Here is a 14,190-nt window from a genome sequence, read left to right on the forward strand (position 1 = left end):
AACACTAAATGCACTATACTGTGACTTTGACCCAACATTTACTTTTATTTATTTATTTTTATAACTTTTACAAAAACTTTATTGAGAATTTCATACATGCATATAAGATGTTTTGATCAAACCCATGCCCACTCCCTCCCCTCCAACATTCCCCCGCCCTCTGAAGAGGTAACCCTAAAATCCTTTAAGGATTAGATACAAATACTTTTGACATTTTTGGCCTTTGGAACAGAGTACGTTGCTAACAGGCCCAAGGACATTTTGACTTTTAGCCAAGAAACTGGCTACTTTTCTTTGGGGTCTTTTTACCCTAACTGCATATCATAGCCCCATGTGAAAGTCAATGCAATAGAGCAGCATTCCGTTTTGTAATTAAGCACAACTCAAACTTACCAAAATCACAGTTGATCTGTAATAAGGATTCCAACTTGTATAGTTGTTGCCTAATCAATCAATAAATAAATAAGGTGGGAATTAATTTTAGTGTACTGAAAGCATGTAAACAAATGGATACTGTTTCTAAGACTAGTGTTGATAATGTTTAACACTTTGTGAATGTCAGCTTCAGACACTGAAAGTTTTGAAAGATACAATACACTGCCAAAACTTCTAGAAATAGCTAAAACCATTTCAGAATCAGACTTCAATATCAGTACCATATTGTTTATAGCCTTAGGAAACTTAAGATACATAAAACATTCTAGGTTAAGTTATACAATGAAATGCTAAATTGTACAATAGAGCTATCAACGATTCAAAAACAGAATAGAGTCCTAGCACTTGGGAGGCAGAGGCATGCGGATCTCTGTGAGATTGAGGCCACCCTGCTCTACACAGTGAGTTCCTTAGTTGAGGCTAAGGGAGACTCTGTCTGAAAAAATAAAAATTAAATGTCTTATAATGCCTCATTTAATTCCTGATAGTAATCACATGTCATTCTTCTGCCTTGTCTTCAAACTCTTTAAAGACTGGCCCATATACATGATCTGTATTTTGGATAAAGACTCAGTCACACTAATGTTCAAGATTACATAAAATCACTTGGCTTGCTCTCTCAAAAACAAAAACAACAAAAACATTAATACAGCAAAGATACCCTAATGTCTCTTTGAGGGCTAATGTAAAGGAAACTTCCTGGGACTTGTTCATTTTCATTTAAATGTACCATATACACATTATTAATGTTGATTTGGATACCATGTCTTAATTAACTGACCTTGATTAAAAATCACCTAAAAATCTAAAGATGGACTGTTTTAAATGAAAAACTAAGCTGTACCAATTACATAACATTTGTTTTTTGTTTTTAAAGAAATACATTCTGAAATATTTAAGGGTGAGACGTAATGCCTGGAATTCATTTATAAATACTAAAGCCAAACGAACAGGACAAGAACGATGAAAAAGCCTCGATGCTGTACCGGCAGCCAGTGGGGGCTGATCACACTATTCTCTTTACTTTTGTATGTGAGTGCATCTTTTTATTTAAACTTTTAATTTTTTTTAGAATTGTATATGAATACTGTACTTAACATTATTTCCATCTCTTCCCCCCTCACATGCCCTCCTGAACTCCTCAATTTTCTGTTCTCTTCTTTGTTACATGTATACATATGTCACATACACACACACACACACACACACACACACACAAACCTACTGAGTCCATTTAGTGGTGTTCAAATGTACATGTGTTTAGGGCTAAGCACTTGGGATAGGATAGCCTATCTGGGAGCTTGTCCCTGGAGAAAACTGATTCTCCCTCTCTCAGCAGCCATTAACTGCCTGCAGCTCTTCATCTAGAGACAACGTAGGGAAGCTCCCACTGGTATACATACAGATCAACCCTGACATTTAAGGTTTAGGGAACATCAAGGAAGAGAGGGAAGAAAAAGTTTAAGAGCCAGAGGGCCAGGATACCTGCTGCTAGACGCTGGATTCCATGACAGAGAAGATATATCCATGAAATTCCACGACATGGTCGCCTAAACAAGGCATGCATTATGACAAGACCAGCTGGCATGCCAATGTGGATGGAGGAAATTTCATAAGGTCCCACCACTAGATGTTTGAAATTTTTCATTAAAATATTTTTAAAGATGTTCAAATGGAGAACAAATGGTAATACACAGCCTGGCATATTTAAAAAAATATATGTTCATTTTCTACAGATTACAATACTACAGCTATTAAGCTGTATTAATTTTAATATATTTAAATAAAAAGTATTATAATTTTCTTCAAAAATTATATAAGGTAGTTCAAAGTCTTAAATCCTTTTCTTCAAAGTGTAAAAAAAAAAGATCAGGAGACTGGAGAGATGGTTCAGTGCTTAAGAGCACTTGCTGTTCTTCCAGAGTACCAGGGTTCAGTTCCCAGCACCCACATAGCAGATAACAACTGGTAACTCCATTTCTAGGGGATCCAATGCCCTCTCTGGCCTCCTCAGGCTATGCATGATGGCTCACGCCTGTAATCCCAGCACACAGGTTGAGTCAGGAGGATTACAATGAATTTCAGACCAGTAAGAGCTACATATTGGCTACACTATGAAACCCTATCTTTACACACACACACACACACACACACACACACACACACACACACACACACACAGAGCTGGAGAGATGACTCCAAGGTTAAGAACACTGACAGCTCTTGCAGAGGACCTGGATTCGGTTCCCAGGACCCACATGGCAGCTAACAACCATCTGTAACTCCATTTCCAGGGGATCTGATGCCCTCTCTGACTTCTGTGGTAACTGCATGTCATGGGTGCACTTACATATATGCAAGCAATACACTCATACACATAAAATAAAAATAACATTTTTTAAAAAGACATGTACAATACATATAGTATATGTTATGTACATATACAAATAAATTTATTAGATGGGGTACAGCTCAGTGGTAGAATGCTTGCCTAGCATATAAGGGCCTGAATTTGATCTCCAACATCACAAAAAAACATAATAAAGACTCTGAAAAAGCAATTTAAAAAAATTCAGTGAAACCATTATTTCAGGTCAGGTGTAGTAGCATGCACTTTTGATCCCAGCATTCAAGAGGCAGCAGCAGATGCAGGTGGGTCTGTGAGATTGAGGCCAGCCTGGTCTATGTAACAAGTTCTGGGCCAGCTAGGGCCACAGGCAGTTCCTATCTCAACAAACAAAACAAAACCCCATTACTTTATCAGTCATTATTGCTTGATTATCATTACTGGTAAGAAAATGAAGTAGCAACAAGCATAATTCCACAAACGCTTCTGTAATCACTGTTAGAAAATACCCAGCAACATAAAACTGAAAGCGTTTGGACTCAGTAAAACAGAGAAAAGCCTCAGTCTAGAATGAATGAAATGGGAAACAGAATATCAGCACTGGCGGACAAAGTTGAAGAACTGGACCACTCAAGCAAAGATTATGAAAAATTTTTAAAAACACAGGAATGGTATATACAAGAGATGTGGGACAACATAAAAAGACCAAATCTATGTTATCACAGGCACAGAGAAAAGAGAAGAACTTCAGGTTAATGGTATTGACCAGATCTTAAACAGAAGAGAATTTCCCAAAATTAAGGAACAACATCCCCATATAAATACAGGAAGCACATAGAACACCAAATAGACAGGATCAGAAAAGAAACTCCCCACGACATAGCATAGTAAAAACACTAAATGTGCAGAACAAAGACAGAACACTGAAAGCAGCAAAAGAAAAACAAGTCACATACAAAAGAAAGCCCATCAGAATTACAGTTGACTTATCAATGCAAACTATGAAAGTCAGAAGAGCCCTGGACCAAGGTATTTCCAGTTCTACATGACAATAGGTGCCAGTCCAGAATACTTTACCCAGCAAAAAAGTCTATTATAGTTGAGGGGGAAAGAAAAGTTTTCCATGACACAAAGCCTGAAAGAATACATAGTCCAAAAAAACAGCCCTTCAAAGAAAAACTGAACCAATACAAAGAGCCAAGAAAGGAACAACTACACCCTAGGAGCAACAAAAGAAAATAAAGGTGTAACTGAGGAAACACACAATTAGAGAACACAAAAAGCAATTAAAATGATGGCAACCAACACACATCTTTCAATGACCGTCAATATCAATGGACTGAACCCCCCAGTCAAAAGACACAGGCTAAGTGAATGGATAAAGAAACAAAATCCAGGGCTGGAGAGATGGCTCAGTGGTTAAGAGCGCTGACTGCTCTTACAGAGAACGTGGGCTGGATTCCCAGCACCCACATGGCGACTACAAACCATCCTTAACTCCAGTTCCAGGGGAATCCAAAGCCCTCTTCTGACCTCTGCGGCATTTCACGACATGGGTACACTCACATACATGTAGGCAATATGCTCATACACATAAAATAAAAATGATAAATAAAATGTTAAAGAAACAAACAAAAAAATCCATCTCTTTGCTGTCTGCAAGGAACCCATCTCGCCTTCAAGGATAGACCTCACTATCTTAAGGTAAAAGGATAGAAAAGAATATTCCAAGCAAATGACACTAATATCTGACAAACAGACTTCAGACAAAAATTTATCAGAAGAGATAAGGAGGGTCACTTAATTCTGATCAAGGAACAATTAACCAAGAAAATATTACAATCCTTAACATATATGCACCAAACTCTGGTGCACCCAAATTCATAAAAACTACAGGACTTTAAGACAGAGCTTAACCCCAACTCATGAATAGTAGGGAACTTAATACCTCACTGTCTCCATTAGACAGGTCAACTGGAAAAAAATAAACAGAAAGATGTCTGAATTAAATGATACCATACATTAAATGGACCTAACAGACATCTTTTGAATATTCCACCCAAGCACCAAAGAATACACTTTATATTCAGCACCCCATGGAACGTCTTCAAAAACTGACCACAAAACAAACCTCAACAATACAAAAATATTGAAATAATTCCATGCATTCTATTGGACCACAATGCAATAAAGCTCAAAATCAACACTGGACAAAGCCCTAGCCACTACACAAACTCATGGTAGTCAAACAACACACTGTTAAACGAGTGGGTCACAGGAGAAATTAAGAAATAAACAAAAGAATATCTGGAATTCAACGAAAAGGACAATACAACACAACACAACCTCTGGGACACTTTAAAAGTAGTCCTAAGAGGGAAGTTTATAGCTCTAAGTGCCTACATTAAAAAATTAGAAAGAGCCCAAATAAATGACCTAACACTGCAACTCAAGATGGAAAAGCAAGAACAAATGAAACTCAAACTCAGCAGAAGAGAAGAAATAACAAAAATCAGAGTAGAAATTAATGAAATTGAAACAAAGAAAACAATACAAAGAATCAATGAATCTAAGAGCTGGTTCTTTGAAAAACTATAGACAGAGCCCTAGCTGAGTTAACCAAAAGAAAGAAAGAACAAATCAACAAAATCAGAGATGAAAATTGAAACATCATAATAGATACACAAAAGACCCAGGCCATTATAAGAGAATATTGTAAAAACCTACACTCTACTAAATTTGAAAATCTAAAAGAAATGGGTGGATATCTAAAATCATGGGAACCACCAAAACTAAACCAAGAAGAGATTAACAGCTTAAACAGACCCATAACACAAAAAGAAATTGAAATAATACAAAGACTCCCAACTAAAAAAGGCCCAGGCTCAGATGGATTTACAGCAGAATTCTACCAGACATTTAAAGAAGACCTCCAATCAATACTAATTAAATTATTCAAAACAATAGAATCAGTGGAAGAACACCCAAATTTCTTCTATGAAACCAACATCACTCTAATACCCAAACCAAGTAGACACACACACACACACACACAAAAAAAGAAGCTACAGACCCATATCCTTAATGAACATAGATGCAAAAATTCGCAACAAAATACTTGCAAACTGCATACAGACACATATCAAAAATATCATTCATCATGATCAAGGAGGTGTTATTCCAGAGAGGCAGAGATGGATCAGTGTAAGAGAGTCAATAAACATCATTATCATTTAAATGGACTCAAAGACAAAAACCACATATGTCATCTCAATAGATGAGAAAACGCTTTTGACAAAATCCAGCATGCAGTTATGTTCAAAGTCCTAGAGGGAAGTGGACTAGAGGGAACATACATCAACATAATTAAAACTATATACAACAAACCCACAGCCAACATCATTCTAAATGGAGAAAAACTGGAAGCACTCCCATTGAAATCAGGAACCAGACAAGGATGTCCACTATCTCCACTCCTTTTCAACAGAGTGCTTGAAACTCTTCCTAGAGCAATAAGAGCGGAGAAGGAAATTAAAGGAGTACTAATTGGAAAAAAGAAGAGGTCAAACTATGCTTTTCGCAGATGATATGATACTATACCTAAGAGATCCCAAAAGTTCCACCAGAAAACTCCTAGAACTGATCAACACTTTCAGTATAGTGGCAGGTTATAAAATCAGTCTACAAACATCAGTAGCCTTTCTATATACCAATAACAAGCAATTGGAGAAACAATGCAGGGAAACACTCCCATTCACATCACAAGCGCTGCAAAAAAATAATAAAATACCTTGGAATAAATCTTACCAAAGACACCAAAGATCTCTACAATAGAAATTTTAAATCATTAAAGAAAGAGATTGAGGAAGACACCAGGAGACTGAAGGACCTCCCATGCTCATGGATTAGAAGAATTAGTATTGTGAAAATGACCATCCTACCAAAAGCCATTTAAAGATTCAACACAATGCCAATCAAACTTTCCATGACATACTTCACAGAATTAGAAAAAAATCATCCTTAAATTTGTATGGAAGCACGAAAGACCCCGGACAGACAAAGCAACCCTGAGCACAAACAGCAGTGCTGGTGGGCATTGCTACACCAGATTTCAAATTATACTACAGAGCTACAGTTATGAAAACAGCATGGTACTGGCACAAAAATAGACACCTAGATCAATGGAACATCATTGGAGACCCAACCTCTTATACAAAAAATTTCAGCCACCTGGTATCTGACAAAGGTGCCAAGAACACACAATGGAGGAAAGACAGCATCTTCAACAAATGGTGCTGGCAAAACTGGATCTCCACCTGCAGAATGAAACTGGATCCTTATTTTTCACCTTGCACACAAGTCAACTCCAAATGGATCAAAGACCTCAATGTGAAACTGGAAACCCTGAAACTATTAGAGGAAAATATTGGCAGTAACTTACAAGATGTAGGTATAGGAAAGGATTTTCTAAATCGGACAGAAGCTGCTCAGGAATTAAGGTCAAGTGGGACCTCATTAAACTAAAAAACTTCTGTACAGCAAAAGAAACGATCAAAAAAGTGAAGAGAAAACCCACATGAGTGTGAGGTCAACCCTGAGGGGCGTGGGAAGCCTACCAGTGGCCACATATTCAAGAAAGTGATTCTCCCTCCTCAGCATCTAGCAATTGGCAATAGCTCCTTAGTAAAGGATGGGGCCTGGGGAGCACTGCCACATCTGTGTCAGGATTTTGGCTGAGTTGATCTTATATAGGTCACGTGGAGGTAGCCAGAAGTTCCAAAGTACAGTATCCTTGTGAAGTCCCAAAGTTTTATGCTGTGAGTGGTGTCTGTCAGTTTTAATTGCCCATTGAGTGAATATTTGGAAGTTGGGCAGAGTTAGGTTTTTTAGTTCTTTACATATTCTAGATATTAATCTCCTGTCAGATGCATCATTGCCCAAGATTTCCTTCCTTTGTATAAGCTCTCTCTGCACTCTGTGTATTATTGCCTTTGCTGTGCAGAGGACTTTTAATTTAATGGAATCCCATTTGTTAATTCATGGAATGATTTCCTAAGCTATTGGAATCCTTTTTATAAAGTTTATTATTTCTTTCAGAAGTTTTGAAATTTTCAGGTCTTACTTTAAGGACTTTAATAGATGACTGGAAAATTCAGAAACAAGTAGGGAAGTATTATGCTTAAGTTTTTGGAAGTTAGGGAATGACATTGCCAAATTTATTATTACAATTGTCATTGTTCTAAGAAAGCTGCTCAGCTTCTAAAAGTAAATATTGCCCTCCTGCAAAGATACCTGCACACCCATCTTTACTGCAGCATAATTCTCAGGCAGGTTACAAAATCAGCCTAGCCTATCCATCAACAGAAAACGGATAAAGGAAATGTTTACACACACGCACACACACACACACACATTGTATTTTACTTACCATAAATCAAAACAAAATTATGTCATTCTCAGAACAGTGAATGGCCCTGAAGATCATCATGTTAGGCTAAATAAGCCAAACTCAGAAAGACAAGTATATGTTTTCTCCTATAAGTGGAATCTAGATTTAAATTTAAATTTATCCACACACATGTATAAAAGAAAGATCTGGGGAGAGGAAACAGACCAGTGAAGAGGGAAGCAGGGACAAGAGGTGAATAGAAGCAAAGTGTTCTCATGAAGCCCACTATGTAAGTGAATATATGTTATTAATATAACAAGATAAGCAAAATAAAAATAAGTGTTTCCGGAAAAAAAAAAAAAAGAGTTAAAACACACACATACCTGAACAAATGAAAGAGTTCTCGACATGAATTTACTAATGCAGTTTCAGTAACCCACAGGATGCCAAATATTTCTACTGTATCCTCTTCAAAATTAGTTGGTAAAGGATCGAGATTTAAAATTAATCTGTAATGAAAACACTGATTTAATTATTTGAATTCATACTATCCATGACATGTGTAAGTCAGGAAATGCTCAGGTGCCTTATACTTTATATAGTAAAAAGCAATATAATACAAGAAAAAGTTGAAAAGGAGTCTAGATAACATATATCTGCCTGTCTTTAACTGATGGTCTGTTTAACTGAAGTTGTAATATTTCATCCTGGAAGGAGACATTTGAGTTTTTAAAACAGCCAAATAAAATTCCAACTTATGTGTAAAGACCAGCATAACTAAGTTATGTAGGCTCTTTCAAGGTTTCTAGGATGGTAGAAGCACAAAGTCAACAAAAATAGTTTTCTTCTTGAAAGAAATTGCCTCTAAAGGTATTGCCAAGATATTTCAAGATCAGCAATTTTACTGCAGTATGTATACCGTGATGTAAAACTCTATGACTTCTGTATACACAGATACTTAGGACTGGCAGCAATTAGGGCAACAAAATGTGCATGTCTTAGTTATAAACTACTGAAAAGTTCTAGACTATCATTGTTCTTAAAGGGAAAGAACATTTCCAAAAACCTAGGTTGGTCAGAAATTTAAGTAAATTATAACTAAATTGGTGTCTCCAGTCCCCTACCCTGAGAGAACACTAATTACCAAGGAAGTTCTCCTTAATACTCAAAATACTGTTAGGTATGCTCTAAACAAGGAACTAACATTTACTGGAACCCTCTGATATACTAGGCCTATATACAAAACAAGACTTGGTGAACACCAAAATTTATGGATTAAAGTGGTAATTCCATAAGGTTCCTAACAAACTGATGGCTGACAAAAACGTCCTTTGTTTTTTTACCTACCGCTTAAGGGCTCCACTGGCAAGGTAGGACTCTCCAGAAAATTTTCCTTCTCCTTTGCTGTCAAAAGCACAAGAGAAGCAAGGGGGTTTGCACCATTCGGTCCCCAGCTCCAACTCTAAGCTGTCGGTCAGGAACGTCGACGGAGCAGAACAGCCATCCATTCTTTACATCATGCCCTGAAATGTTTGTGGTTCGTTATCATCAAGGCTGTAAAGTCACAAGGAGATCCCAGAAGTGCGGGGAGCTGAAAAGTTCGGGGCCACCTCGGAAACAGACCGACAGACAGGCACGCGCGCGCAAACACACACACGCACACGCTAAGAGGTCAACATCTGGAATTCTCGGAGCGTACACACACACACACACACACACACACACACACGCACGCACGCACGCACGCGCGAACACACACACGCACACGCTAAGAGGTCAACATCTGGAATTCTCGGAGCGTACACACACACGCACGCACGCACGCACGCGCGAACACACACACGCGCACGCTAAGAGGTCAACATCTGGAATTCTCGGAGCCTCCTCCTGGACCCCGCCCAAGGACCAAGGCTGCTAGACGTTAACATCTCGGGAGCTCCGGGAAGAGCTGGCAGGCCGGGTCCCCAGCCGCTCCGCTCACCCCCCTGTAGGTCTCCTGGCAGCAAGCCCGGGAAGGCGCCCGCAGGCCGGGTGGAGCCGTGGGAGGGCTCGCCGTCCGCCCGACAGTCCCGCGCGGCGCTCCGCCGAGCGCTCCCGGCCTCAGCTCGGCCTTCAGTCCCCAGACTCACGTCCCCGGCCCGCAGACGGCGCGAGCCCACGGGGACCAAACCGGAAGCAGGCGAAATTCCCGCCACCGAACGGCCCGCCCCCGCCGCCAGTCTGCAGAGGACTTCCGGGAACCTACTCAGCGCTGCCAGAGATCTCGCGAGAGTTTGTTGTCTGGCCAGTCCAGTCCTCCCTTCTTTTTTGTGTATGTTTAATTGGCTGCTGGACGGGGGACCTCCTTAGGAAACTGTAGCTGTCTCTGAGAAGGAAACGTGGAGGGTCTAGAACAGCTGGGACTGCATCGTGACAGGCCCCGAGGACCATGACTCCGCCGAGTCCCGCGGCCGCTTAGCTCACCCTGCGAGCCCCCTCCCACTCCAGCGCTGAGGCCGGCACCTGGATGCGTGATGGAGGTGATGGAGGTGATCGGAGGGCGCCTTCTGCTCTCTCGCCGAGGACTAGGACAGTGCCAGGTAGAAGCAGTCCTGTGTTTGGAGACACTGAATACCTCTGGTTGCTTTTTACTTAGGTCTAACAACTTTTCTCCCTGTGCATACATATAAACTAGCGTACCACAATGTTGTAAAATTATAGCCCATTCATAAATCTTTAAAATTGGTCCTTACCCAGAGATAGCATTCAAATAGTACCATCTTGAGATTTAAAGGAAAAAAAATCTGATTCCGATGTTTGCTCTACCTTTATTCAGCATTGCTTCATTCTTCCACAATATTTGTGTCTGTGTTCAATTATTTTATAGCGAACCTAAATCAAATACCATATATTTTCTGGCAGATGGGATGAAGTGAGAAAAAAGGACAATAGGATCCCACCACAGTTTAGGGCTAGCGAAATGAGTGTTATGTTTGTGCCACTCAGCTGAAGCAATTTAAGAACTGATGCTTTTCTGTAGACCATTTCACCGTATTAAGAGTCTATAGTAATTCTAGTCTGTATCATGAAGGTGTGTTCCACAAGAACCAAAAGAAAATGTTGGCACTGCGTTTAGGACAATTTAGTCAATAGATAACCATTAATCATCCTCCAGTTAATATCCAAATAGACTCTTGTTTATTGGTTTATTTGCTTGCTTTTAAGTATCTGAACACAAAGGTCACAAATAGTCAAATGGTCTGTAGATTGCTGGTCCTTGGACAGGACTCCTGTATTAAAGCTCACCCACCCAGGGCTCAGGGACCATCACAGAAGAGGGGGCAGAAAGATTGTAAGAACCTGGGAGGAGGTGCACGACCATATGGAAAGACAGACCTACAAGCTCCTGGGACCCTGCTAATATTCTATGACAATGGTGTCAGCAAACACAAGTCCCATACAAACTCGAGCAGACCAAAAGCCAGCATAGAACTGGGGAAATGAACAGCAGACCCCAATCTTAGCTGAACAAACACTGGCAATTGGTTGTTGCTAGGTGAGGAAAAGCTGATTGTCCTAAAACAAGGGACTGTAGATAGGCTGACTAGACGTCAGTGGAAGGACTTGCACTGGTGAACATCTGGGGACACTGATTTGATACAGTGGGCCTTAACACAGATGACAGTATACAGGTCCCAATGGGGGCTGCTAATGGGAGGGTGTCGGTGGGGATGGGGGTATAAAGATGATTAGGATTGTTTGAGATATTCTGTATAAAATACACAGAAATTCAATAAAAACAAATCTTTTAAAAAGTATCTGATGTTGGGTAATCAACTCACCTAAATCCAGTAAGTGGAATGAGAAGAACCAAAATAAGCTCTATGATTAAATTAATCTAATACCATTAACATGTTAGAATTTCATAAGGAAGGGTGATTGAAGTGATACTTATTGAGAGGGCCACTTACAGAGGTGTAGACAAGGTTAGTAGAAACCATAAACATGATAGCTAAGCACCCACAGTTAATAAGGGAGGCATTATCACTCTTAAGGCTGAGGGGTAAAGGTAAAGAGGAATTACCAGAGATAGTGGGGCTTATTCCTATAGGAGACAGCTACCAATTGCTGCCTTTACAGACAAACATAATCACTGTTAAGCCACAGTTACCATAAACCCAACCAGGGAGGAAGCTGAAGGGGTTAAGTTCTTAACTCTCTTTACCTCCGCTCTTCATTTTTCACTCTTATTGACCAAAACTAGCCCAAAAAACACTACAGGGATGCAGTCTATCAAATACGCATTCCTGTGATGGAGTCCAGTCCAGATAAGGGACTGAAGTGGAAATCTGACAGAAAAGGATTAATTTTATCAAGAAGCCACAATTTATCTCTTTAACAGATAAACAGTAACAACTTCAATAGATACAAACATAACAATTTTAAGATACATAAAGCAAAAAATACTGTTACAGAAGAAACATTCAAGTCAACAATATTATTTTAAAGATGAGGTATTGTCTAGACTGATCCTAATTTCCTGGCTCAAGTCCTTCTCCCATCTCAGCCTCTCAAGTAGGTAGGGGGGGGACTAAAAACAATCACCACCACATCCAGGTAACAAATTTAGAGAATTCAAATGTCACTCTGTAATTGATGGAATATTAGAATATGAGTACAGCTATAGATTTGAATATCATTATCATCCTATTTATCCTAATTGCCACTTATATATGACTCAACTGACAATAGAAGAATACAGAATCTTAAAAAGTACATGGACATTCATGAAGATAGAGGATATTCTCAACTGTAAACAAATTTCATCTATTTTTAAAAGGATTGAGGGCTGTCATGTAGTTCAATGGTAGAGCATTTGCAGAGCATTCTGAAACCATGTTTGGTCCTCAGCACCACAAATAAGAAATTGCAAAGTTGAAATCATACAAAGTATATTGTGTAATCACAATGAAATTAGAAGCCACTAACATTAGAAAAAAAGAACACAATTAAATATTTTAAATATCCATTGTAAATAACTAGAAAAAAGTATAGTTAATTAAAATCAAAGTCAGCAGCAAAACTAAACAACATAAAAATAAAAAGAAAGAGGATAAAGAAAAAGAAAATAAATGAAGAGAAAAGTTTATTTTGTTATTCCTCAGGACTGGTCCACATTATTTTTTGAGAAAGTCTCTCATTTGGGATCTGGAGAATCAGCAATTAAGATCCTTCTTCAGAAGGATCAACATATAATGAATAAGCCATCTAACTAGACTGATCAAGGAGAGAGAGAGGGAATGGGAGGGAGGGAGGGAGAGAGAGAGGAAGAAGGGAGGAAGAGGAGGAGAAGGAGGAAGAGCACAAATTACCAACATTAAGAATTAGAGACTGGAGAGAGTGCTCAGTCAGTAAAGGACTTCCTACACAAGCACGGGAACCTTAGTTCAATCCCCAGCACCCACACAAAAGGCCAGATCCAGTGAGTGGTAAATGCTTGTAATCCAGTAATGGGGTGGCAGAGATGGGGATCCCTGGTGCTTGCTGGCTACCCAGCCTAACATAATTGGTGGGTCCCCAGATACCATTGAGATACTGTCTCAAAAAATAAAGTGGAATAAACAACTGAGGTTGAACTCTTGGCTCCACACACAGGTTCACGTACCCACATACATATGTACACAAACATACATGCCATCTCTATGTACACCTACAAAAAGAATTAAAAGAATTTAAAAGTTATTGCCACTATACATGTGACAGAAATTAAGAGGATAAGAGTATTAAGAAAATATTAATAACAGTATGTAATGAACAAAGATAAAATGGACAAATTCTTTGAGAGTACAAACTATCAAAGTTCAAAAAACATAAAAAAGTAACTTGAATAGCTTTGTAGTCCACCATAATAATTTTGATCATCTAAGAAGGAAACCGCAAAAACAAATGTATTTACTGTTAAATTCTCCTAAATATTTAAGGAAGGAAAAATATTAATTTCATAATAATGTCCAGAAAACAAAATACGAATACTTCAAAA

The 14,190-nt window shown here is 38.9% G+C and overlaps 1 protein-coding gene across 2 annotated transcripts in view; it reads right to left on the reverse strand.

The window, feature by feature from the left end:
• The window catches only part of Mms22l (MMS22 like, DNA repair protein), a 150,213-nt gene extending 139,829 nt beyond the window's left edge, over window positions 1-10,384 (reverse strand). For both annotated transcript variants that reach the window (XM_017799771.2, XM_008839611.3), the window contains exons 1-4: window positions 10,153-10,384; window positions 9,519-9,694; window positions 8,555-8,680; window positions 394-443 (exon numbers count right to left, since the gene is read on the reverse strand). In XM_017799771.2, coding sequence (XP_017655260.1) covers window positions 394-443; window positions 8,555-8,680; window positions 9,519-9,679 — 337 coding nt within the window. In that variant the 5' untranslated portion in view covers window positions 9,680-9,694; window positions 10,153-10,384. The remainder of the gene's footprint in view (window positions 1-393; window positions 444-8,554; window positions 8,681-9,518; window positions 9,695-10,152) is intronic.
• Between the last annotated feature and the right edge of the window lie 3,806 nt (window positions 10,385-14,190).

Source organism: Nannospalax galili, unplaced genomic scaffold (genome assembly GCF_000622305.1).
Source record: "Nannospalax galili isolate Female #2095 unplaced genomic scaffold, S.galili_v1.0 scaffold78, whole genome shotgun sequence".
Lineage (NCBI taxonomy): Eukaryota > Metazoa > Chordata > Mammalia > Rodentia > Spalacidae > Nannospalax > Nannospalax galili.